The sequence below is a fragment of the Dryobates pubescens genome, chromosome 2 (assembly GCF_014839835.1).
Source record: "Dryobates pubescens isolate bDryPub1 chromosome 2, bDryPub1.pri, whole genome shotgun sequence".
Taxonomy (NCBI): Eukaryota; Metazoa; Chordata; class Aves; order Piciformes; family Picidae; genus Dryobates; species Dryobates pubescens.
The window spans coordinates 10,219,794-10,246,199 of NC_071613.1; the positions used below are offsets into that span (position 1 = coordinate 10,219,794).

General features: G+C 37.3%; 1 protein-coding gene across 3 annotated transcripts in view; it reads left to right on the forward strand.

The window, feature by feature from the left end:
- Nucleotides 1–26,406, forward strand: part of KCNK2 (potassium two pore domain channel subfamily K member 2) — a 126,778-nt gene that overhangs the window by 91,164 nt on the left and 9,208 nt on the right. For all 3 annotated transcript variants that reach the window (XM_054169994.1, XM_054170007.1, XM_054170000.1), the window contains 3 exons: nt 6,584–6,744; nt 8,728–8,914; nt 18,207–18,346. In XM_054169994.1, the coding sequence (XP_054025969.1) occupies nt 6,584–6,744; nt 8,728–8,914; nt 18,207–18,346 (488 nt within the window). The remainder of the gene's footprint in view (nt 1–6,583; nt 6,745–8,727; nt 8,915–18,206; nt 18,347–26,406) is intronic.

Sequence of the window (26,406 nt, forward strand, 5' to 3'; positions counted from 1 at the left end):
AGAAAACACCAAAACTCTAGAAAAAAATTATTTCACATTTCTATCAAGTCTCAGCATCAGAAAAATTGTTCATAGGTTGCTTTTGGAAGTACATCTAACATTCACAATTTTGTTTTTCTGTGGATAACTTTGATCAGCGAATTTTAATCTACATATTGATATTTGTGATTTTGGTGTGGAACAATTGTTGCTTTGTCGCATTTGATATGCATTTACTCCTGATAAGGCTATGTGGGTGGTAAAAGTTTCATGGTACTGTGAACTTTTGACTTTGAAGTACACTATGGTTTTGCTAGCTCTTAGCTGGGCATCTTGCTCCCATGGAGTAATCTCACTTAAAGGAAAAAAGCAAGTGGGAGTTTTGGGATTTTTAGAGCCAATTCAGTATTGTTAGAATAGGAATTAGAAGTAAAATGAATGCAATCAATAACAACAACAAAAAGAAATTAATTGAAAAAGGGACAGAAGTCTTACTACTGATAAGTAAATACTCTTCACTGGCCAAAGTGACAGCTGAATGAAATGTAATGAACAACTTGTACTAGGAGGCAGAGCTGTCTGAATTGTGTTTAAGCTTTTAAAAGTCTTCTAACAATTGTTACTTGAGAAACTGCCTTAGCAACTAAATATGAGTTATTAAACACTGCAACAACTTCATATCCATACACAGACTTCCCTTACAATGCTTCCTCACCTCTCCAGCACAGAACTTTGACTTGAAGGAAACTTCTTTTCTATGAATATTTATAACCTGTTCCTTTGAAAGTTTTATTGATTTGATTACTGCTCCCACACAACACAGAAGAAAAGAAACCACTGAAAGGAGATCAGCCTCTGTCTTGTCAGTTCTCAAATATTACACATTTTCTTAACATCATTCTAGGCTTTCCTGTCATTATTCATAATTGAAAAATAAAAGTATTTATAATGTAGTGGGCTTTTAAAATAAAATGTATTTTATTTCAAGCTTGAGCCAGAACATTATAACTTTCAGAATAATATATTGACATTTCTGTGACACAGAATTATGGGTTAGTGCTAACAATCAGAATTTCATCGGTTGGAATACAGATAACACCAAACAGAGTGCTGTGCTGAGCAGCCCTATTAAGTAAACAGCAGTACTTTGTGGCAATATCATCCGAAATCACGGACTAAAACAAAGAGAATTCAGTTAATTTTGAGCAAAGGTTGTAAGGTATATGTATGAAAGAATTAATGTATATATGTGACAGAGAAATATTGTGCTTTCATTGCAAGGGTACTTATGCTCAACACATTCGTGTGTTCAGATTTGCAAAACAGTCTTTGTCCTTATTCATTGTTCATATTCTTTTGCACTGTGCTCAGGAATATATGTGCATGAATGTATGCATATATGTTGGCCCTGGCAGAATGAGAATCAATAGATTTCTGTGTGACTTGATGAAGCTTGGCTGAGACACTGAGGACTTTAGAAGTCAGACTTTCCCTAGTTAAGGGTTGATGTAATGTGATTGTCTGATCCTTAGCCAAGGAGTTATAGACCTAATGGTGTGAGTTATGGACTTAAATGATACAGAGAATTTTGCACTTTCCTTCCCTCTATTCTTCAGTTATCTATTTGGAAAGAGGAGAATAGCAATTTTCTATCTATCTGCTTCACAGTGTACATCACTAGGGGGGGAATCACATGGAAGACTGAAAATGCTCTTGTACTCTTACTAACCAAAGCCATAAAAGTCCATGAAGTATTTATTTGTAATATATAACTATATGGCATGAGCAAACACAGGCATGTTAAAGTTTGGAGTGTAGGACAAATGTTTCCACACAGTGAACGCAAATGCACAAGTTTTAGTATTTCTGCAATGATGCAGAGACTTCCACATAGCCAGTATGCAGTATACTGCCTTTTTGTTTAATGATTATGTCCAGATTATTATTTATGCTAAAAGTAATGTCTTGTTTATCTATGAATAAGTGTGTATCTTTGCCTTGGCAGTGATGGGCAGGCTTGCATTTAAATACTAGTTCCCTGAGCCCAACTGACAATCCAAAGGGAAAAAGCATCTGGAAATACAGTGAGGTACTTTTCATAAAGATTTCATCAGATAACTCCTTAGGGCCTGGACAAAGCATCTTTTGATCTCTTTGAATCAATTTGACATTCAGTATCAAAATACATGTATGCCCTTTGAAAAGGCTAATCACTGTAATTGAGCTGCATAGTCAGGGAGGATGTGAATCTACAGCAATACTGCCACCAGTTTGCACACGGCAGCTGGTGGCTGAAGCTGAGGGCACGGCAGCCACACCTGGCTCCAGCCTCATGGCATTCAGCAGCCAGGAGCTCAGCCTTTCCTCTATGAGTCTATGCAATTTTCTCAGTATCAAGTTTCTGTAATCAATTTTTTTTGGGGTGTAATTAAGTGTATGCATGTTCACCAACTCATTTATCTTTCAGTAGTGAACTGTTTCATCAGTTGCCCACATATCCAAACCTACAGCTGAGAGTAATTTCTCATACCTCAAAAGATATGACATTATTTTGGTATAATCTTCACTTTGTTTGCTACCTTATGAATGATGTATTGTGCAATCTGAGTTATGTCAAAAACAGTGAGCAAACATTTACTGGTATTTGAATTTACATTTTCTTGTTTGGAAAGAAAATGTTTCAAACCTTCCCAGATGTTTCAGTCCCACTTGAGCGATTAGATATAACTGAATCATAAGTGGTGACACTCTTTTCTGATCAATTTTGCAAACAAAATCTAGTCTTAGAACTCTCAAAATCACCTATATTCTCTCACATGAGAAAGACTTAATTGCAGCCAGTTAGTTTCAGTAGATGCCCTGCTTTGTGTAGGCATTTTCCGTGAAAATATTTTCCTTTGGAGTCTCTATTCTTCTCGCTCCACTTTGAAAATACAGATCTAAAAGAGCATTCTGAAAGGCTGAGATACCAGTTAACTACAAACCAAAAAGATGTTTTTCTCTACTTAAAATGGAAATGATTTATTTTTTTTTTAATGAGTTGCCAGTCTTCCTTTCTGTGAAGGTTTGAATGCAAAAACAGTCTCAGCATCTGAGCAAAAGCATCTTGTCAATTGTATGAGAATTTTTAGCATTTTACACCCTTCCATATTTGCCATGAGTCATATTGTTTGTCCTGGCACAGAATCAGGGCAGGGGAGGGAGAACCTAACTAGAAATTGAAACTCCAGGCATTATTTTTCTCAAAACCTGTAATGTATTTGTAGTTATCAAAGTTACTAATTTCTACTTAATAGCAAGTCTGTTTCACACGGGGAAAGTTACAGGCACTTTCATCTTCAAAGCAATGAATTTTAAAAAAGGGGGGGGGGATATGAACATAAAAATAAATTCTACCATAAATTCTTGGTTTGATGTTTTATTTTTATTGGTTTTAGGTTTCTTTGTATGTTTTAAAAAATATTTTTTATTCTCCCTTTTAAGTTAGCATACCCTTACCTCCATCTCTATTGCTGACCAAAGGAACTGAGGTTGAATCTGATTTGAATCCTGGAGGCTGTAGGGGTTTTGGAGCTGAAACAGTGGATATGTTATTTTGTTGAATGGAGCAATTAGTTACAATCTACTTACAACGGCCTTTTATGCTTAGTTCACTCAGTGGTTACTGGAAGCTCCTTCTGAAACACATTTCTCATCCACAGCTGCTTGTCAGAGACAACATATTCTAAATGTGCAAAATCCTTTGGGCATTAAAGGCATGCTAAGCATTTAGCAGGACATGAAAGGAATTTGGTGAAACTAGGAAGTAAATCATGCTCCTCATGATGAAAGGGAAGTGGGGAGAGTGCATTAGATAAGGACAGTCTGAAAATGGCTGACATTATCTTGGGTGAAACTGGTCTCATTCTGCAAGTTAAATTTTGAACTCTGTATTGTTTATTGCAGATAGTGTTGGTTAAAAGCTCTGTGAGTGAAACTCCCATATAAATTTAGCAAGTTTGAATCAAGTGTATTGTTCATTTCCATGTTCAAAACCAAATGTGTTGGTTGTAATGGGGAAGCAGCTGGCTCTAGGAACCAACTTGCTTGTAACAGTGGAAGAGAAAAGCTGCTTTGGACTGGGGATGTGAAGAGTGACAAAGGTACTGAGGTTGCATGTGCCATCCTCATCTCTTCTAGGCCATCCCCATCCATTCTAGGCAAGCAGCTTGGAGGTGGCAGAGGGGAGGCAGCAGAGAGCATGCTGTGATGTGGTTAATTCCCTGAGGTTTCTCAATGAGCAAGACTTTCATAGACAGACCTTATGTCAGCCTCTGGAGCAGAAGTGGTATCTCTGAAGTGCCAACACTCTGCCAGGGAGCTGCTGCAGAGGTACCAGGTGTTCATGCCCTGCACATGCAGAAGAGCTGTGTGATATGCAGGCATAAGGAAGTGGTGGCATTCCTGTGGCCATGTGCTGCTTTCTAAGCACAGTGCCCAAAACAAGGTTTTTCTTGGGTATTACCTAGTAGCAGAATTTTTCTAATTTTATTTTGTTTTTAAAGAAAGGAATAGTACTTTCCTGAAACAAAACCCTGAGGAATTGCACTAGCCTTATGAAATATAAATATGTTTTCTCTTCTATTGCATAAATTATGGATTAGTTTTTCACTGGAGAAACCAAGAGTAGGATGTAAGGACAAGTTGTGTAACTCTCAAAGTAGGCTGTGATGTACAGCAGCGGACTGTTACAAAACATGACACTGTAGGAAATATGATTAATATATGATGGAAATCCCTTGGCAGATCCATTCACTGAAGTACATGTTGTATCATGAGAGCACCATGGTTTGTGTTATATGCAGCGAGTGTCTAGATAGAGATCAACTGCTATCTGTTTGTGATGTTCAGTAATGTGTAAGATTTTTCTAAAAGTGTGATTGATAAAAGAAGACTTTCTTTGCTGTTTATGGAAGAAAAGCATTTCTCATTTTTCAGGATGAAAAGCAAGGATCTGTGAGTGTAGAAGTGAGGTACTGTCCTTTTCTTGAGCAAGGCATGACTCAGTTTAGGGTGGAGAATATACAGAGCTGAACATGAACTTTGCATCCTCATGTCAATTAGCAGCAGATGAGAAGTACGCCACAGCAGCAATTGCTTCTGTAATAGCTGTGGGATGCACAGAGAATGCCAGTTTGCTTTATGAAGCCAGGTGAGCAAAACTGCCTGCTTGGCACATGCTTCACTGGGCTGGTATTTTGTCACTGTTACAAGACACCACTTTTAGAGAGCAAATATTCTTAGGGGGAGGGGGTGGGTGGTGGGTAGAAGTATGAAAAAGGGACAGCAATTCCCAAATCCCCTAGTATGAGTTTTGTTAATCTGGTGTATCCAGACCTCTGGTCCTGAATTGTATTAAGACCCTTCAGGAATTACACCCTGGCAACTATTCAAGCTCCTGTTGATGCATAAGCAAGCATATTTATGAATGCAAAGTAGCTTGGATTTATTTGTCCCTTTTTTTGGTTGGTAATGAGCTAATTTTATTTTAAAACTCAAGGGTCTTTTCTGGTTGGTGCATGAAGGGACAAAGTGTATCTGAAATTTTCTGAATTATGGTAATCAGTTAGTTTATCCATGGCTCTGGGTTAGGGAGAGGATATAAGGTTGGTCCAAAGGTGCTGTGAGTTTTCCACTTGCCTGAGTCAGATTTTTATTTTTCTCATTAAATTAGTGCATGGAAAATTTACCAAGTGGGAGGACTGCACAACCTGTAATTGATACTGTTTCCTGTAATTCTGTACTTTTTCTCTTTGTTTTTTAAGTCATGATTTGAGGAAAATTTTAATACTAACTTTCATACAACTTTATCTAATGGAACTTTATCAACATTGCATTTGTTGTTTATAAAAAAAATATATCTCCAGAAGTAAAATATATTCCAAACCTGAATTATATTTCATTTCAATGAAGTTGAGTGAGGGGCAGCTTAGTCTTCCAGGTACTGAAAGTAAAAAAGTAGTTTTGACAACACATCATCAGTGTAGCTTACCTACATGAGAGCAGAACCTAAAAAATAGTAGGTTTCATAGAGAAACATCTATATGTTAAACCCAAATGCTGTTTTGTTTCATTTTGTTTTGTTTTGATTTGTTTTGAGGCTGCTTCACTTTGAAACACAGAAATTGTAGCTTGCTTACAAGTACTGCAACCTGCCAATTACAAGAGTAGACCTTTATTTGCACGTAGCAGAGGATAAGGCATAGCCTAACCAATTGGTATTAACTACCTGTAGCAGATAAGAAAAGCTGTCATTTATTTAAAAACAAACAGCAACAACAAAAACCACAACAAACAGCAAACGCCTCAAAAAAATTATCTGAGTTTTACTTCTCTGCAGTGTGTATAAACTATGAAATGAGTTGTTGAATTGTATAGCAGGATTGTGACTTGTTTAGCTCAGAGATGATTGTATGACCCACACTACTTTTATATTTTATGTTTGCTGTGTCATATGGTTAATCTAGTAGGATCTGGTTTTAACCTTTCTGTTCCTGCAGTCCTTTTAAAATGTGTAATGTAATTTATGTAACTTCTTAAACATCTCAAGTTGTTTGTCATTTAGGCTTTGGAAACATCTCTCCACGCACACAAGGTGGAAAGATATTCTGTATCATCTATGCCTTATTGGGAATTCCCCTGTTTGGTTTTCTGTTGGCTGGTGTTGGAGATCAACTAGGAACAATCTTTGGAAAAGGAATTGCCAAAGTAGAAGATACCTTTGTTGTGAGTATGCTGACCGCCTTCTTTGTTCTTCATGCTGTTCATTGAACTTAACAAGTGCAAAGTCTGAAGAACAGAATGTAGCTCATTGTTGTAACCAGATGTATAGCTAAAGGTGGGAAGACCTTTATGAAGTCTGAACATGTTACTGAATACCTCTAATTGAGAATTGGGTGAAGCCCAACATTACCTGCAATGACTACGGTTGGCAAAAATGAACAAAATCCAAAATACTTTGCACTTGTAATACTCCTATGCTTGCTCTGATGCTCCTCTTTGAAGGTTTTCATATTGATTGTGATAGGAGATCAGTGACTCAGAGATTGAAGAAGGGAGCTGCAGGGAAATTCTTGCTGCTGCTTTGAGTTGTTTCACAGAAGACATTTAGTGTCTGAGTCTAAAATCTCAGTTCTTAAAATCTCTACTCAGATGCCATCATACCTGAGGAGATGATTACAGCATATAAGCACCTACAATTCAAGATGTATGGGTCTCTAGGTGGCTAAGGCTTTGGGTATTCACAGAAGCAGAACAATCTAAATGATAAAGAGCCTGTTGGTGCTTCCCTGATATTGGTCCTTGGTGGTCTCTTCACTAGACTGCAGGATGTTCTAGCTTAAGGTATTTTCAGCTTCTTCGATTAAACTGCTTAGCACAGCCTAGAGGTTTAGCCCTTCATTTTCTTTGGATACCAGTCTTTAATTATTCATGCAAAGTGGCACAGCTTCAGCAGAGGAAGACACCTGTCAAAAAGACTAGAAGCATATGCAGCTGTTGACAAAATTCAGCCATAACCAGACCTTAACAACCAAATGCCTTGAATTCTAGCAGAAGAGCTTAATTTGCTTTGCTTGGTTTCCGTTTCACATATGGAAATGTTCAAGTTTGTGTTTTACTACTGCAGTTCCTAAAAGGATATTTTCTGAGAATTTAGAAGTATAGGATAAATTGGATAGTGAAACTTAATCAAATTAGTTCTTTAGATGTATTACTAACCTCTGGTAAAATGTTGTATGTAGAACTATTATCTGATGGACAAATGATTTCTGATGTACTATTTCTCTTTTGGATATAAAATGCATCATATCCAGCTAAGTAAGCAGCCTGACTTTACAGCTGTTTGCAGCAGCAGTGCAAATATTAGAAGAATTTGTTTTTTCCACAACAAGCTCTAATCCTGGGGACAGGACACATTTTCTATGCAGAAAGGGTATATGCCATGGCTTTATTTTTGAAGAAGGCAAACTGGGGCTGTGCAGAGTAGCCTCATGCAACAGGAAAATACAAGCTTGAAAGCTCTTTAAGAAATGGCATTGAAACGTCAGTTCAAGTCCAGACAAGATACAGGTGAATAACACCCATTTCCTTTGAGATTTCTCTATAAAAGGCAAAAACATGCCATAAGAACATTTTATTTGTATCCATTCTGTGGTTTTTTTTTTTAATAACAGAATTTTATTTTTTCCTTTAAAGTATAGAAGATTTGACATTAACATGTCTCTCAGCCTTTTGCTCATAGAGATAATGATTTCCAATTTTTTGGGCAATAGATGTATCCCTACAGAAGAATGCTTCAACGTAAAAAGCAGCATCTTGCCTCCATTTCTTAATATCTGAATGAAAACGATGATCTATGTGTTGCAGTCTGGAACAGTCTCTGGTTCTATTTACTTACAGAAGAAGTGGGAGATTCTGATGTGTCAGAGCAGGGTATTTCACATTTCAATAACCCAAACTACTACTGTGATTTGGGTTACAGAGCTGGACCTTGCTTATGCTGACTCTAAAATGTGGTTTCATGGGCACTAAACTTAAATACAAGAACACCTCCCTTTGGAACCCTTGCTTTGATTTTCCTGTGTGAGAATTGTAACACACTGTCCTCTCGAGCAACTTAGGCTGTGTCACTGTGGGTGGTTGGTGCTTGTGTACAGTGGCGCAGTTTTATTAATGATGGGTTTCCTCTCTTTCCCCTTCCCTTTCCAGAAATGGAATGTGAGTCAGACAAAGATTCGCATAATTTCAACAATTATATTCATACTGTTTGGCTGCGTGCTGTTTGTTGCTCTTCCTGCAGTTATATTCAAGCACATAGAAGGCTGGAGTACACTAGATGCAATTTACTTTGTGGTTATCACTTTAACTACCATTGGATTTGGTGACTATGTTGCAGGTAAGTTTTTCTCATAACTCTGTATCTTATAGTATTTTGCACTATGATATATATCCTGCATTTTTATATTATTTTATGACAGATACATCTCAGCTGTGGTGTCTCTCAGTTTTACCCTTTATAATTCTTGTGTCAGTGCATGTGATGGGGCCTGCCCTCATCTTAGATGATGTGGCAGCCTAGAGACAGGAGATGGGAAAGTGAAATCTGTGGTGCCTGTCTCTGCATACTTGATTTTTTCTCCAAAGATTCTTTACTTGTGTTTTTAGGAAGACTTTTTATTCTTACAGATTGAGTAAAGTGAAAGAATTAGTACAGTATCTTAGTTTGCTGAATAAGTTGTGTTTTGTTTGTTTGTTTTTCACCTGGAGTTGCTTAAAATGCCCCACTTTTTGAAGTTGTATGACTCGGGTTTTTTGTGCATTTCTTACTTTCAAAGTGTTTTTCCAGAGCTCTGTTTCTGCCATTGAGTTGTCTTTATTGCTCTTGGATCCTGCTTCTGTGCTTGCTTTTGTTTGTTACATACATAGTTGTCCCTTTGTATGCATTTTGCAATGCAAGGAGTTGGTTTAGCACAAACTGTAGCTAATGTGTCCAACTTTTATTGTTCTGTTAACCCAGATTGGATTCGTTGCAAATAACTTTAACATACTTAGCTAAAAAAACCCTTGGGCTACTTCTCTGCATCAAGTATCTTTGACTTTTTTTTCTTGAAAAAGTGTTAAAAATGTTGCACCACTTCTCTCATGTTGTCTGTGTTGAGAAAGTGTGCTGATCTGAGTGAGTGATGTGTTGATGTGAGGATTAGAAATTCAGAGCTTTGTGCTCTGAGTCTGAGACTTGCTTTCTTCAGCCTGGTCTCATGCTTCTCCTCATTCAGCACAATCATCTCTCTTTCATGAGTTGCCTCTTTCCCCCCTCTGAACTCTGTGCTAAGTAGAGGTAGCTGAAGACAGTGGTGCTGGGCTGCTGTCAGTGACCTACGTTGCTGGAAGGAAGTGTTTCCAGTAGACATCTACCTGACATGGTCCCTTTTCATCTTCCTTCTGTACCTATGGCTGTTGCATGAGTCCAAGTGCACGAAGGTGAAGGTTTGGTAGCTTCTCCTAGAGAATGTGGGCTGGCCTGAGGTTTGCCTTGACAGCAGGAATGACAGGTCTTGCGCCTGGCAAAAGTTCTTCAGATTGGTGAAGTCTCACAGAGACCTCTGAAGTGTCTGAACTGTTTGCCACATTCGCAAATGATCTGGGTAAATTAGAGGAAATTTAGTGTTGTAGGTACTAAGTCATGCAAGCTGTTTGAAAAACAAAGGGTGTGCGAGAAGCTGCCAAAGATTCTTATAAATTAAAGAACTACTCTGTAAAAAGGGAAATGAAATTTGTTTGGACATTTACATAGTTTTTGTGATGTTTCCACATTTCTTTTGAACATGTCTCACTGATTTCTCCCTTTCCCATTATTATTTTTCTTATATCTATTTTGTCTTAAGGAATTTGTGATTCTAGCCAGATCGTACCTAGCACCAAATAAAAAATTCATTCTGTTTCTAAGCCAAGAGTCTGGGTGTTTTTGGACTTTTTGTTCCTGAGAGGTGCATGTATGTCAGAGAATAAAAATAATAGTATCTTAAATCCTGGTTATATTTACTGTAAATCATTTTGTGCAAAGGCCCACTTTGCTCTAAATAGAACACTGAGCAACTTCAGTGCTACTATCATTATCAATTTCCACAGATTCTTCTATTTGTAGACTACTTGATATTACAATTTGTTCCTCCATAATATCTCATTTTTAATTTTACTAGGAAACGTTTTCTCTTTCTACAGATTTTCCTTAGATTACATTGTTCTGTAGTTTATGGTCATGCATAGTTCATTTCATAATTTTATATTTTTAAATTCATTTTAAAGTTCCACTGTAAATGCATGATGTCAAAATGCCATGAATGCTTTTTATTTTCTTTTTGAGTAGCATGGGCAAGACTTGTATCAGTGCTATAATATGCCATTGACTTAAAGTTTCAGTGTGTGGGATTTGGATTTGTACTTGCAGAGACAATGCTCAAGAGAACGGGTTTAGATGAGTATCTCCATCATAAAATTGTCACTGGACTGTATTTTGTCAGAAATGAAGCTGACCATATTCTCACCTTTGTGTGGACTGACAGAGGCAGTTTATGGCAAGTGACTTGAAGGATTTTTTTCAAGGTGGTCCATTTGTTTTCTTGCCATTCCAGAACATAATTGTCTAATTAAACAAATCTGAGAAATAGGAAAGGTATTCACTGGCTGTGCTGCACTGTAGAAGTTTACAACCATCGGTGTGCAGAAATACTAGGCTGTTTGAAGAAATCCAACGCTGCAAGAAAAAAATTATCTTAAGGCCTAGGCTTTCTTGTTAATTTGGAGGAATTATGCAGAATGTTTTGCACAGAAAGAGATTAGTAAATTGTGTTTATAATTTTCTGGTTTTCTTGTTTTCTCTTTTAGGCAAGTCATAACCACCATACAGAGACTAAGGGCCATTGATATTTTTGTGGCAGGCTTCATGTAAAACACCCTTTCCTTGAAGTTTAAGAAACCTGAGTGCCATAACAGAAGCCAAACAAGCATGTAGAATTAAGACATGTAAGGCTGTAGGGAAGGCTGTTGTGATAGAATATGGGATTTACATCTGAAATTGTGGCTCTAGAGCAGGGTGTTTGTGGTTCTATTTTGTCACAGTGACACACACAGCAGGAAGAATGATGCTTCAGTCCACTTACTGCCTAGGTGGCAATGCATTTGGGAAAAAACCCTCACATTGGCATTAATTTCTTTTTTTCTCTGATTTTTTTTTTCTTATCACAAAGGCAAGTTTTTTCAATATGATAGTGGAAATTACCTTCTTCCACTCTGAATTATGCTAAGATCTAAAGCAGAGTGATGGGCAGTGATACTCCCATTTGCAATTGAAGTGGAGTGAACATTTTTCCAGTAAAAATAAAGCAGACTATTCTTGTAGCATGTTGGAAGTCCATGGGGTATTTGATGATTGGGTCAGTTTGGGATCATAAAGTTCCTTCAAAAATAGAAAATTCCCAAATATTTGAAAACTATCAATTATTCAGGTAGTTTCTGGGGAAGAACTGTCAGCCCAGAAGGAATAAAAAACCACGTTTGCAAGCCCTAAATACAAATGCCATGACAGTCATAATGTGTATTAGGGTTAAAAGAAACGTTTCTTACAATATCTGTTATTTTTTACTAACATGGAGCTCACTGCTTTCTGGCACCGCTGCAGCTAAGAGCTGAAGAGCGGCCCTGAGAAACTTCCAGGAGGAAAAGGAGAGGGTGTTTCTAAATAGCTGCACCAAGTGTTGTTAACAGTGGGGTTAAAGAGTGTAATGCTAATTGTCATTAGAAATACTTGTGGAGTTTACCAGAAGTTTTCTACAAGTTTGTTCTCAATCGTAATGGAGACCAAGTGCTCTGTTCCCTGAAACTAGAATGCCAAAACATGCCCTTTTGTACTCAGACTCCAGGTTGCTGTTTGGAATCTATGGAAATTTCAGCTGCAGTTTCCACTAGCAAGAGAGATTACTCCAGATGTGTGCAAAGAGGGGAAAAAGAAAGAGCTCTTGTAGTGCGTGAACAGTATTCCAAAAAACAAACTTAGTATTTCTTCTGTATTATGCAATGGTTTGATTTTTCTCATTTTTTGAGGGGTTGTTTTTTTTTTTTTTTTAATTATTATTTTTTGTAGGGAAACCAGTACACTTGCTAATTGAAGAAACAAGTTCATAGTTGTAGCTTTTCACACACACACACAAAAGGAAGTATGAAACTGAACTAGAGCCTGCACTGTCTTATGAAAATCAGGACAAACCACCCTTTTGTTGTTCAAGAGAAACCATTGACTTTAATATAACAGAAGAAAGTCCAGCCAGTATTATGAACATTCAGTGAAGAGAAAAGAAAGAGATCTTTTCGTATGAAATGTGATGGGTTTTTAGCATAATGAGATATTATTGGGTACTAAAGTTAGCATTGAGGTATGTATATATACGTCTAACATGCCGATATATTGTTCATACATGCAGATAAATCCTTAGCAGTGCAGATGGGAACATACTTCTAAGGGAATTTATCTAAGAGTTTTCAAATCTAAATCTAAATTAGATGAGATGGCCAAGACTTGGCTGAATTAAGTAGAGGTGTAAATAGCACATCAGTAGTCTTTTTCACAGTGGGGATTAATAATGGTACAAGGTTATGCTGCAATTAGTCCAATTGAATCACAGAATTTTGCAGGTCTCATTTAAAAAAATATATTCTAACTCTTTTGTGTTTGGGGTTTTTTTGGTTTGTTTGGCTGAGGTTTTTTTGGTGTGTTTTCTTTTTTCTTTCTTTCATTTTCACCCCCACTGATTGAGCTCTGATGTTTAGCCTATTTTTTCTTTTCTCTTTTGGTCTGTAATTGAATTTGATGTACTGCCACTGTAATACAGATATCTGGGTCTGCACTGTGTTGCTTGTCCTGAGACCCAGTTTGTAGAGTACAGAGATATTTTCATCTCATTTAATGTCACTGAACAGGAACACTTCACCTGGTGGTCATAGCAGCCCAGTTGATCTGCTCTCACCATGTGGTATTACTTACCTGGCAGAAAGACCTCTAACAGAAAGAAATTGCTGTTATGTTGAACAAGAGGCATATGTCAAGCATCCTATAAGAGAGCCATGCGCTCTCCCACAGGCTTTGTATCTTTTTTTGGCTTTTGGAAGTGCTCTTTTCCACCACAAGACTTCACGTCCATAATAGGGTCTGTCTGGTGTGAACCACGCAGCCTACTTTTAAGTTCAAGTCAGCATGTGATGTCTTGCTCAATTTCTCTATAGGACATCGTGTACAGAGTGTTTTATAAGCTGTGCTTTGTATTCTGAAGTAGCTCTTCATTTTTTCACTGACTGGCATCAAGTGACTTGTATGGCCTACTTATATTGTCTCTTTGAGGTAGTGCAACAAGATCTTGTCCCAGGCACGGTTCTTTCCCACATCTCTACATAAGCTAGCTTTTCTCTGGCCCCATTTGCAGTCCTTGGAGTCCTCTTTCAAACTGCATGGCTGAACCACAGTATTTCTTTGGACATGGACAAATGATGTGTGTGAATTAAGTCTTTTGGCTAGGTTTGTCACAGTGGGCATGAAGGACAGCATTTGTTACTCTACAATTAAAAATGTGTTTGAATTCCATCATATATCTATGCCTAGAATAATTTGTATGTCAGACAAAAATTGCTAAAGGCATTTCCTGGTTTGAAGGGCCAGCTTCTGAACAACCCAGAAATCTATACAGTTTGGGAGTTGAAGTAGTCAGTGCCAGTAGCACATTCTATTTTTGGCTTCTACTTTTGAAGTAAAAATGCAAACAAAACCAGTCAACTTTCCAGAAATAATTGCATGTTTCTATTTTGAGTTGGTTAACTGTAGAAGGAATGGTGAACAGAATGGCAAAAATAAAATGATTTATTTAAAGTGTACTTGTTTTATATAAAAAAAAAAAACCACACAACTTTTAAAAATTAAGTACATTTATTTGGAAAACCTAATCCCTTTAATGGGAACCAGAATCTGTCATAATGTGTCCCTGAAATCTTCTCTAATGCCATTCTTCATTAAAACATAATGCTTTTCACCTCAGTAGAGGAATATGTGTTTGGGACCAAGAATAACCTATGCCTTCCAAAGTGCTGAAACTCCCAAATAATTTACAGAATCACAGGATTTCTTTGGCTGGAAGAGACCTCGAAGATCATCTAGTCCAACCCTTGACCAATCCCTGAAAGCTCACCACTAAACCATGTCCCTGTGCACCAGGTCCACCTGCTGCTAAACACTTCCAGAGATGGTGACTCCATCACTGCCACAGACCGACCATTCCAATGTTTGATAACCCTTTCAGTGAAGCAATATTTCCTAGTATGCAGCCTAAACCTCCCCTGGCACAGCCTCCATCCATTTCCTCTAGTCCTGTCACTTGCCACCAGGCTGTCCTTCTCCTTGCTCTAACCTTGCAGGTAGTTATGATGAGGTCTCTCCTCAGCCTCCTTTTCTCTAGGCTGAACACCCCCAACTCCCTCAGCCACTCCTTATAGGACACCTGCTCTAGGCCCTTCATGAACCTCCTGGCCCTTCTCTGGGTATGCTCCAGCACTTCAATGTCATTCTTACAGTGAGTGGCCCAGAACTGAACATAGTATTTGCGGTGTGGTCACACCAATGCCAAGTATAGGGGGATGATCACCTTCCTGTTCCTGCCACACTGGCCACAGTGTTTGTAATCCACGTGTTTCAAAAACAATTTGTTTGGCAGATATAACAATGGTATCAGCAGCAATACACTAGCCTGTGATGAAGACTTAGACATACTCTTTGATTTCTCGTAGATTTCAAGCATCTTTGAACAAGATTTGCACCACAAAGCATCTCGGCTATAAACTGTGGCTGCTCTTGGTAAAAGAATATGTCAGTGAGGCTTCTAGTTGAAGATTAAGGGCACTCCAGCTGGGAGATATATTTATTCTTTATTGTGGTTGTAACCTATTGAGACTGAGGTCAAACAAAGCTGAAAAAAGGTTTTGTCCTTTGGCCTACAAAACTGGTTTTGCCAAACAAACAACACAATTTATCTTCTGCCTTCTCAGCATTTTGCTTCCTAAAGAGCTTTCTAAAATAATCTGCTTTGTAGCTTAAACATGATAGCATTATTAAGTCAAAATTATGCTATGGAAAATCCATACAAATGTATCATGTAGATACACTTTTTACAGTGTTGCCAGTAAAATCATTAGATGAATTATCTCATAAACTTCAGTATAGAAATATTTATCTATACATACTCATATCCAAATACATTCATATCCATTTCTATGAATTGTAAATCAGTAGTTAATGAATTCCATTTACTTTAAAATCAGTACAGTTGACTTTTGATTGTGTTTTCCTACCAGTGAAATCCTATTTAATCATATTCCCAGTTAAATGCATTATAGTACTCCATGATTAGCGAGATGGTTGAATTCCCTTCCCTGGAGGTGTTAAATGATGCAGAGATCTGGTGCTTAGGGCCTTGGTTTAACACTAGACTTGGTAGGAGTTAGGTAACAATTAGACTCAATGATCTTAATGGTCTTTTCCAACCAAAACAATTCGATGATGTTAATGCATTACAGAAGACAGTAGTTATCTCAGGACAAACATTGTTAGCTATGTCTTTCTCTTTCTAGTGTTCCATCAAACTGAGACCTCATCTGAGGAGTCAATGAAATTCAGAACCTAGCTAATAAAATTTTAGCTCTTAAGCCTTTTCATAGAGGGTTGTTGGCTGTCCTTTTCTAATTTAGGAAAGCTGAAGTCCTTTGGGCATAGCTAGATGGAGCCATCTCCTGGCCAGCTCTTGACTGAATATGAATGTGTCCTAACTCCTGCCCTGGTAATTAACCTTGCTGTAAATGAGTTAGATATAAACTGTAAAGGAAATGTTCCCTGCCGACTGGCAGACTTATGTTTCAGTTTATAAACGTAACATAGCAAAACTTAGAAACCAAGTGGGTGCTTTATATGATAATTTCTTGTATATTGTTATGAACAGCTGGAGAAGAAGGTGAACCACTGAGCATAGTTCCTTTCTAGTTTCTGATCGAAGGGATGGAGGTAATCAACGATTTTGGAACAACAACAAATTTTGTGTGAATCATTCTTTAAATTCTGTTTTATTGGATTGACATGAGGTGGATGATGTTAACAAACAGCTTCATTTCTGATATTTTGCTTGTCTTGGGCAGTGACAAACTCAACCCTTTGGTGGTTTGCTGTCTCCTGTCCAGACAGAGCCCTGTCTTCTGCCTTACTTGTGACTATGCAAGAGTGTAGAAGTATACCCATTTTTGCAATGTGGATTCATCTTTGAATAAACTGCTACAGCTCAACAGATTTTATTGATAAAAAAGGCTTAATGATATAAGTCTAACAAAATTTCTGTCTACAAAGGCTTTCATACAAAGATAAAGAGGAGAAAAATCTTTATTTGCACATAACCTCTGTGATGATTAGATAATAACAGCTAGGAAAATCTGTTAGTCTTCATGAGAGTTAATCTTGTTACTGCAACAAGGTGCTTGATATTTTGGGGCCATATTTTTTTCTAACTCTTTCAAGAGGATGCAGATACACAAAGCAACATATTATGTACCCATACAGGCTACTGTCATGGGCCTGAAAATATTTCACTGTGGAATCTCTTCAGCTGTGGCCAGATACATCAAGCTTCTATTTGCAGCAACCCAGACTAGGAGCATGATTTTATTTGTTCTAAGACAGATGAATTGCAAGTTCCAGGCTTCTATTTTATTGTACTGCAAAATGTGAAATGTGAGTTATTTTGTGTTTTCAAGAGCTCTGGATGAACATAATTTCTTTTTTTTTTTTTTTTTTTTTTTTTTTTTTTTTGGGGGTGGGGGGTATGTTTAGATACAAGGCATCTATTCTCTCTAGCTGTATTGTACCTGAAAGCTCCATTACACACATATCTAAAATTTATTGGTTTATACTTTAACACTGAAATAAAGGAACCAGTGCACCAGTTCGAAAAGGCTGCCTTCAGCTGACATGTCTTTTGTCTACCTTTTTCTGAGTATGATCAGTTCAGCTCAAGTCCTTGCACCCTGATTTCCTTCTCTAGACGGAGATGTTAATGTTTGCCTGCCCAACATGGACAGTTGTTAAAGCATGTGATATTCTGTTTTATTAGGGCTAATGAATTAATGTAAGTACTGAGATGGGTTTCAAAGTTCTTGCAAAATCAGATTTCTCAGGATGTGAACACATTACATAATCAAGGTCAGTACTTTAAATTCGGTACAGCATTGTTATTTGGAGCAGGTGGGAAGTCCTTTCATTCAGGCTGTCCCCAGTAACCTCAAGGACATTGCTTAAAATAATGATCTATCAGAATTTGAATCAGTTTGTGTTCTTTTTTTAATTATTAGGAATGATCAGCAATCATTATGTAAAATTCACGTTCTCCAAACTGTGTTGTCAAGAGTGGATGTATTTGGATAAATAGATAAATTAAAGAAATTTGTTTAGATAAATTCAAGAAATTTTTATTTTTATGCATTTTTGCATGGGTAAGGAAATAGAAGTTGTAAGTAACTGTTTGGGTTTTCTTTTATGGAAAGAATTTTAAAGCAGTTTTGTATCTATCATTATTAAATGTGATTTAATTTTGACTATATTGGTTTTTTTTTAGGAGGATCAGATATTGAGTACCTAGATTTTTACAAGCCAGTGGTGTGGTTCTGGATCCTTGTTGGACTTGCTTACTTTGCAGCTGTACTCAGCATGATTGGAGACTGGCTAAGAGTCATATCAAAAAAGACAAAGGAAGAGGTAAGAACATTTTGAAAGGGGAAGAAATGCTACTTTTAAAAAAATCTTTGCTGAGAAGTCAGATGAGCTTACTGCTGCTTAGAGCATAGATCAAGTCTGTTTATGTATGAAATATATGCTGCAGCTCAAACTTCAGCAAACTTTGTTGTGGTCTAGTCAAAGGTACTGTGAATTTATTATGGCTGCATATAAAATTAGGTTAAATGTATTACTAGATTAACTGTGTATGCACGATTGCACCTGACTTACAGGACAAAAATTATCTAAGCATTATTCTAGGTAGTAGAATGAAGCTGTTAAGTTTTGAAACAAATATCATTCTGCTTTGTTTCTACAGGGAATGCAGGTATGTAAAGAAAAATACTAAATAACTGAGTATTTACAGTCAAGATATCTCTGATCATTTTATAGTGGTATGAAAATAAATGTTTCATATCGTGCCTGATATTGGATTGAATTATTTGAATATGCCTACGTGTATTTTGCCACAATATCTTCAGCAGTGCCTAGGTGTTTGTAGTCAGGTGCATTACTTTCAGTTCAAATACATATTTTACTTGTAAATGTGTATTTATCATTCCAACGAAACTACAACATTTTACTTGAAATTTTGTCATTTAAGAAAATGTCCTGGTTTTGAATACATCAGAGGATAAATAATTTCCTTTGATTGCAGCTAGCAGAGTTCAGGTTTTACTGGAAGTTTGAGAATTTTTTATTTTATTTTTTTTTTAAGCAACATATTATTTCCCTCTAATTTAACTCTTGTTTGTCTAAATGCATCAGTTCTCTCTACTATAAAAAGTCTAATTTCTTTTTGATGGAATGAATACATTGGTTACTGTGCAGTGGCCTACTACTTATAATGTTCTAAATTGTTTTCCTAGCTGTAGGGCATGACATCAATGCCTAGATATAATCCTGGCAATCCCTGAGTTCACAAAGACTATGCTGTAAAGGGTAGCTTACAACTACATCCCTTTGCTCATTACAGATCCTGCTGTTTTCTGACCTGAGGGCAGCAGCTATGGTGGCAACAGGCAGGAGGACATGAGCTGGGCAGGATTAAACCCCTTTGTGAGGCATGTGGGGTGGAGAGCCCTTTTTTATTGCCCTTGCTATGCTTGTAGCTTTTATACTTACAGACAGCACTGTGGCAGGTGTGTTGTGCATACATTTTTACCAGGCATTTCATTAGCACTTAGCTCTGAAGCAGATAACACTATCTAATTGATCAGTTTCAATTAAAGAATATCATCTTGTGCCCCTTTTCTGTAAATTTTCAAGGATTTTTATAACTTTCCTTACACAATGAGCTTTACTTGTGCCCTTAAACAGATACCAACAGAGAGCAGTTATCCCATGAATGTTCCCATTTGCACAATGCAATGCTCAACGGTTTGCAGGATCACCATTTTGTTTTCTGGAGAAGCACTGAGGGTGTCTGTAACACCCGATCTACATGACTGGGAAACTAATAGGTCACTTCAAATGCCATTAACCTGCACGGTTTTTCTTCATGATTTTGCATTTCAGGATTAGGTCTGTCTAGCTCATTTTTTGCCTCAACTAAGAAAAAGTAAGAGTAGGACAAGCACACATAATGTTAACTGTGTGCACTCCCCTGGTGTCTAACTGTTCTCAGCTTGGAGCATTTTCTAAACTGCACTTAGTTTCCTTGGGTTACTTGTTTCTGAATTCTTGACAAAATGTCATATGACTGTGCCATTATGATTTGGAACATTTCCTCAGAGACAGGTGACAATGTATTTCTTCACACTACTTACTAGAACTAATGTGGTCTTCAGTCTCACTTTTCTCATACTACTCTCTCTTATCCAGACAGTAACATTTCTGGATAAGATGCTGTCTTGACTATATAACTGTGCATAGCACACTGAGGGTTTAATCTTGTTTAGAGTGTTTCATTATCGATATTATTATTATGATACTATCTTAAGAATGTTTGAATTTTATGATATCCTGAGTTTATTTTATACCGAAGCTATTTCACTATAGACTAACTTTGGAAAAGATGTAAGGAAACAAGGACAAACTCATGGATTCCTTTAACACGTTAAATCCATTCCTATTCTTATCAAGTACAACTCTATTTGCCAGGTTATATGGCACAGTACTAGGGCAAACTTTCTTTCCTCAGCCACCAGGAATTTATGTTTTATTTCATCATTCCGTTGCTCTCATCTTTGTAGCCTAAACAAGCATATTCATTTTGTCTACAGAAAGGAAAACCTCATTCTTCAGATATGTCCAGATTCTCTTGGCTGTTGCAGGTATTCAGGATTTTGCTGTACACAAGTGTCTTGTGTGTTACAGACAGACATAACATAATTGATAACATTTGTTCAAGTAATCATATCTCTGATGTTCAGAAATATTCCTCTCCCTTACTTCTTAACCTCTTGCTTAGGCCTGCTGGAGGATTTATAGCAGAATTTGGCAATTTGAAAATGCTACAGGTTTAAAAATGATGGAAACCAGTTTGAGGACTGAATTCTGGAATAGCACAACTTGTGTGCTACTTCCAGAAATATTTTTTTATCTTGCTATTCTACCCTAATGATCCCTTGTAGGGAAAAAAAACTGTTCTAAATATATTGCATTTTGTTATAAGCTGGGCTATGTTTGAACAGAAGTGCTGTTAGATGTTCACTTTAAAGGTACTATTTTATAATTGAAAAATGCTGCTCATAGCTCTTCCATATTACCTGCCTAGGAAAATTTAAGTGAAGAAGCTGAGGGAATTGAGCTGAAATGCAGTTATCAGATCTCCTATTCCAGCAGAAGCCAGAACAGGTTGTGAATTTCTTGTATTGTCTTTTTTTTTAAGTTACATTTACAATAGTCTGTTCAGTCTCTATGGATGTAGATTACATCAGAGGAACCTGTCTAGAGGTCAAATAGTAGAAATTAGTGTAATGGAAAATCCTATTTCCAAGTATGTTTTTTAAACTGTCTTTTAAGGAAACATTTTGTCAGTCAGTGAGGTACCTCATTATACCTAAGGATAGCTTTTGAAATTAAAATAAAGTTATATACTGAAATCTACTGAGTGATAAAGGCTATGTAAAATCTTTAGGACCATAACTAAAGCACTTTGAAAACTTAAACAGTTTAATGTATTTACTATGAAACATAAGACACTGAAATCTTCCTTCACACAACTGATTCACTATAGATATCAACACCTACAAGCAAATAAGATTTTGTGTAAGATTTGTATAATACTTTTCATGGAAAAGGTAGCAGTACCCTGCCAAGTTTCTGATAAAGGAGGGCGCAGATAATTCAGTAGTCATCACTTGTCTTGGTTGCAGCAGTTTGAGACCAAGAGCTGATAGCAGCCAAGCCTGGTGAATTTTACCAGAGTCTAGGATGAAGACAGAGCAGTTGCAAATGTTGAAAAGCCCCCCTTCCTCTCAACAACCAAAACTGCGTATCAGCAGGGGTATTTGGTTTATCTTTTGGTAGGCATCCGTAATGATATCATTTATGCCTTTTCCTGTACTGTGAAAGGAAACCTCCATATTCCAGGAATATCACCTTATATCTCTAGTCCTGTTTACATTTTTCTTAATACAGTTACATTGTTCATAAAAGCAGTTTGCTTAAGACTTTGCATTAATAGCGCATTCCACTTCTTCAAAAAAATAAGGCATCTTTTGCATTTTGTTTTTACAAGGTACTACCAGGAAAATTTGTTGTAAGCAAGTGAAAATAAAAAAGTCTGCTCAGATATCCACTAATCCCCAATAATGATTAATTTTGATATGAAAATCCACATAACCAGAATGACTGTCAGTTGCTCAAATGGCTTTTGTCTCCTGAAATACTTTCTGAGAGTTTTGAATACATCAAATAGGGATGGAAGTGAAAGACAAGTAGAGACAGAAGTGGGAGTTTTAGAAGAGTAGATCTGCTCCTGGAAGCAGTTCATACAGTAAGATAGATGAAGTGTCAGAAAGTCACTGGAACATGCTGTGTGCTGTAATCTTAAGTAGGCGGTCTGTCTCTGAAGTTCAGCTTCAGCTGTACTAGCTTGCCTTAAATTCCCTCCTCTTCATTATTCTCTATGATTACTCAGAGCACTTTTAAAGTCTTCTGATTTTAGTCTTTTTGGAAGGCAAAGTGTCAACAGTGTTCAACACTTAACTTGCCATTGTTTTCTTCAGTATGCAGTAGCTTCTGAATCTCAGTGTTTCCAGTAAAAATGCCTATCCAACCAAGAATCTCAGTCATTTACACTGTACATTTAAAATTCCTGTTTTTAAAATTAAGTGCTTATGTCCCTTGGCCTCACGATACTCTCTTTGTTAAGCTCTAGCCCAGACTCCAGTCAAGCCAATAAAAATGTGATTCATCTGCAGTGTAGATAACAACATCTGACCTAGTCATCTACATTCCTTTTATAGTCAGTGGGAGGAAATGAGTGTTTCTAGAATGATCCATTTACATTTTTAAGGCATTTACTGTATGAGATGAATTTCATCCTTAAAGAGCCTGTTCTCTTCACTACATATGAAAAGCCCAGACTACTGACTCAGTTTGGACAAGTGGTGTTTCATTTTGGATGTCTTTCTTTTGAATTGAACAATATGGATCTAGCTTAAGACTAAGCCTAAAACTTCACAAGAAATAGCACATTCATTTCTTGTGGAAATTCAAGAGGCAATTGTATTTTTGATATTTATAAACAACTTAAACAACTTTGACTCGTCTGAATCATCATTCAGCTTAATCTTGGCACCTAGTGACAGAGCTGTCACTCATGTCTGTCAAAACAGAATTAACCTTGTCATGATGCATTATTGCACTCCCTATAACACATCTTTTCATTTTACTAGCTTCAGGCTAAAGGTGCTCACACAGCATCAGGTTCACAGCCTAAAGAGAATTTGAACCCATCTATCATGTTCCTTGAGACAGGACACTAAATGTAGGCCGTATTCATGAAAAGAGGAAAACATGAGAGTACTCTAGTGAGAAGAGGTTTTAGTGAGTTGAACTGGCATGCCAGGCAAACAAACATCAGAAGTTGTTCTCTGAGGGTGTGTGACCAAGGAGAAAGAAGTTTTTTAAATGAGAGTGAGCTCTTAACCTATCTCTCACTGTTTTAAGAAGCAAAACCTGTTCAATCGGAGATGAAGGTATTAAGAGTAACTCTTCAGCCTGGTGAGCAGAGGCTTTTTACAAAGGTCTGAGCCAATTGCTGATGCATTGTGCATTGTTATGAATAAGATGAATCAGCTTCTATTGAAGAAAACAACTGTTGGGGCTTTTCCTTTACTTACAGAAAATTAAAAAACATAATTGCCTTAGTTTTAAGAACTGTATATCCACAAGTTCAATGAACAGGTTACACTGACTTGACATAAGTCTGTTCCTAGAAAGTGCTGAAGCAGCAATAGTTGTTGTGTGAAAGCAATTGCATGTAAAGTCCATTTGTGAGGCAGTGATACATAGGGCTGACACAATTCTAGGATGTGCAAGCAGGGGATCAATGAATTTCTGTAGGAAAGTGGTATTACTGCTGCATATGTTATTAAAAGGTGCATTGCTAGAAAACAGTCCCTAGACCTGTAGTTTAAACTTTGGAAAGAATGCAGAGGGCTACAGAAATGCCAAAAGAGCTGTCTGAAGAGAAGTCTGCCTGCCATTAGAAGTTTTTTCCTAGTCCACCCAATAACTATAGAAAAGTGCATTTATGAAAGAGTAGCTACATTCAAAAAGGTGATCATTTCTAATCATTTCTGTGAGATGGGGGAAAATAGAAAAGTCTTTCTACAGTAAATACAGCCATAGCTCTCTGGTCAAATTTGACAAGTGACAAGACAAAAAAAACAAACAAGCAAACCCCCAAACCAAAACCCACAACCCAAACCCCTCTCCTACATGGAAAGATGGGAGCATACTCTCTTCATAATGTCTCAAGAGTCTCAGAGATGCATTGAGTGGTATTGGTGTCAGGAGAAGGTAGAAATGGCTGACCTGGTTTTGAATGTAGTTTGATCTCTTCGCTTCTCAAGAGACTGAATATAAGTCATCCTGTTGGTGTCCTCAGCTCTGCCCTAGCAACATTTGTAATACTGAGTTTCTGTATCGATCCCTCTTTTACAAGTACACTGTAGTACTATGTGCAGTAATGGATACGAAAGAACATGTTGTTCTGAGAGTCAGAAAAACGAATCTGCTCATGGTTTCTGACACTCTTTTTGAGATGTCTTTCCTCAGAGCTTTGTGTACTTTGGATGTGTGATGCCAGATTGAACACATGCAAGTGTAATACCTACATGGTTATTTTGGTGTGGTTTATATTTATATTACACCTCTTAGCTGGGCATATTACAGCCATTTAGAGGCAGCTGTTTTGTTATTGCATAATAAGTATCAGGTCCCGAAGTGATTCTGTTGTGCAGCTGATTACAAGAGATATGCTGCCTAAATGCACTTCCATGAGCAGCATGGCTCACTGTGCCTGCTGAAAGCAGGGGGCACCTTGTCTGCCAGTCCCCATACCTGGCCCTGCTCCTCCATGTCTCATTGTGTGACTGGTTGGTTCAGGGGATGTGGAAACGCCTCCAGATTGGGCTACTTGCAACCAGGTAGTGGTGGCAAGAGCTACTGAATATGCAAAAGTAAAACGAGCAAGTGATTTATAATTCATAATAAGAGAAATTGATTAACGAGGAATGAATTATAGCAGTGGCATTTCTTGGAGTTAATTGCCCTGAAGGTACATTATCATGTTTTACATGAGGAAATCTTGCTTTTTTGGAGACACAAGATGTTACTGGGACAAATGTATCTGCGATTTAACTGTATTGTCAGAGTGATAATTAATCTGGTATCTGTTCAGCCCACATTTTCATTATTAATATTCCTGAAAAAAATTACTTTCTTTTTAAAGCTAATATCTTGGATATTGTTAGGAAAAGACATCAAAACATGTTAGTAATACTGAGTATGTATGCAGTTGATAGATGTTCTGTGGAGCAGACCCTAGACAAAGCCAGTTCAGCAGAATGCCTTTGCAATTTCAAGTTCTGTTGACACTGAGAAAGCTGCTCTACAGTCTTGGATGAAAAGAACTGAAGAAACTACAGAATACTTTTCTCTACAAGGAATGAATGCAGTTTGAATAAGTGCAGTTCTAATACTAGTGTTGAACAACTGAACTGGAGATTTAATATTTCACACAAATATCACTTTTAGATAATTGATATTAGGAAGTGAAAAAAAATAAATTATACTGGGACTTGACCATGTAGAATCATAGAATCAATAAGGTTGGAAAAGACCTCAGAGATCATCAAGTCCAACCTATCACCCAACACCTCATGACTAACTAAACCGTGGCTTCAAGTGTCACGTCCAATCCCTTTTTGAACACCTCCAGGGACTGTGACTCCACCACCTCCCTGGGCAGCACATTCCAATGGCCAATTACTCTTTCTGGGAAGAACTTTCTCCTCATCTCAAGCCTAAACTTCCCCTGGCACAGCTCGAGACTGTGTCTTCTTGTTCTGGGGCTGGTTGCCTGGGAGAAATTACAATGGTCATTCTTTACTTGGTACCAAGACAAAAGGAAGAGTCCTTTTAAAAAAAATGTTCTCTATAGCATACCTTTATAAGCTAAAAGAGTCCAATGAGTGTCTGAAAGAGTTGCCTCCTGTGGGAGAAAGTTGAGATAGATGTTCAACTGCCTGTGGCTTGGGTTTCATTATGCTTCTAGTATAATTCTTAAAACGTTTGCTATTTCTGGCTGCAGCAAAGACATTGACTGTGTAGTGCAGACAAAATACATGCTGTTCCCCTGAATCACCTTAGACTCAGATGGTAGAGCTTTATGTAAACCTAAATAGTTTCTTGTGGTTAATATAGGTGGATGCTGTTGATTCATCAAGGTGCAAGAGGGATTGGATGGCTCTCTGAGGTAGATGAAACAACTGAATAGAACAGCCAATTTTGACAGGAAAATGTCAGCATCATTTTTATCTTTGGAAGTTTATTAATAAAGCAGAACATTAGAGACTGAGATG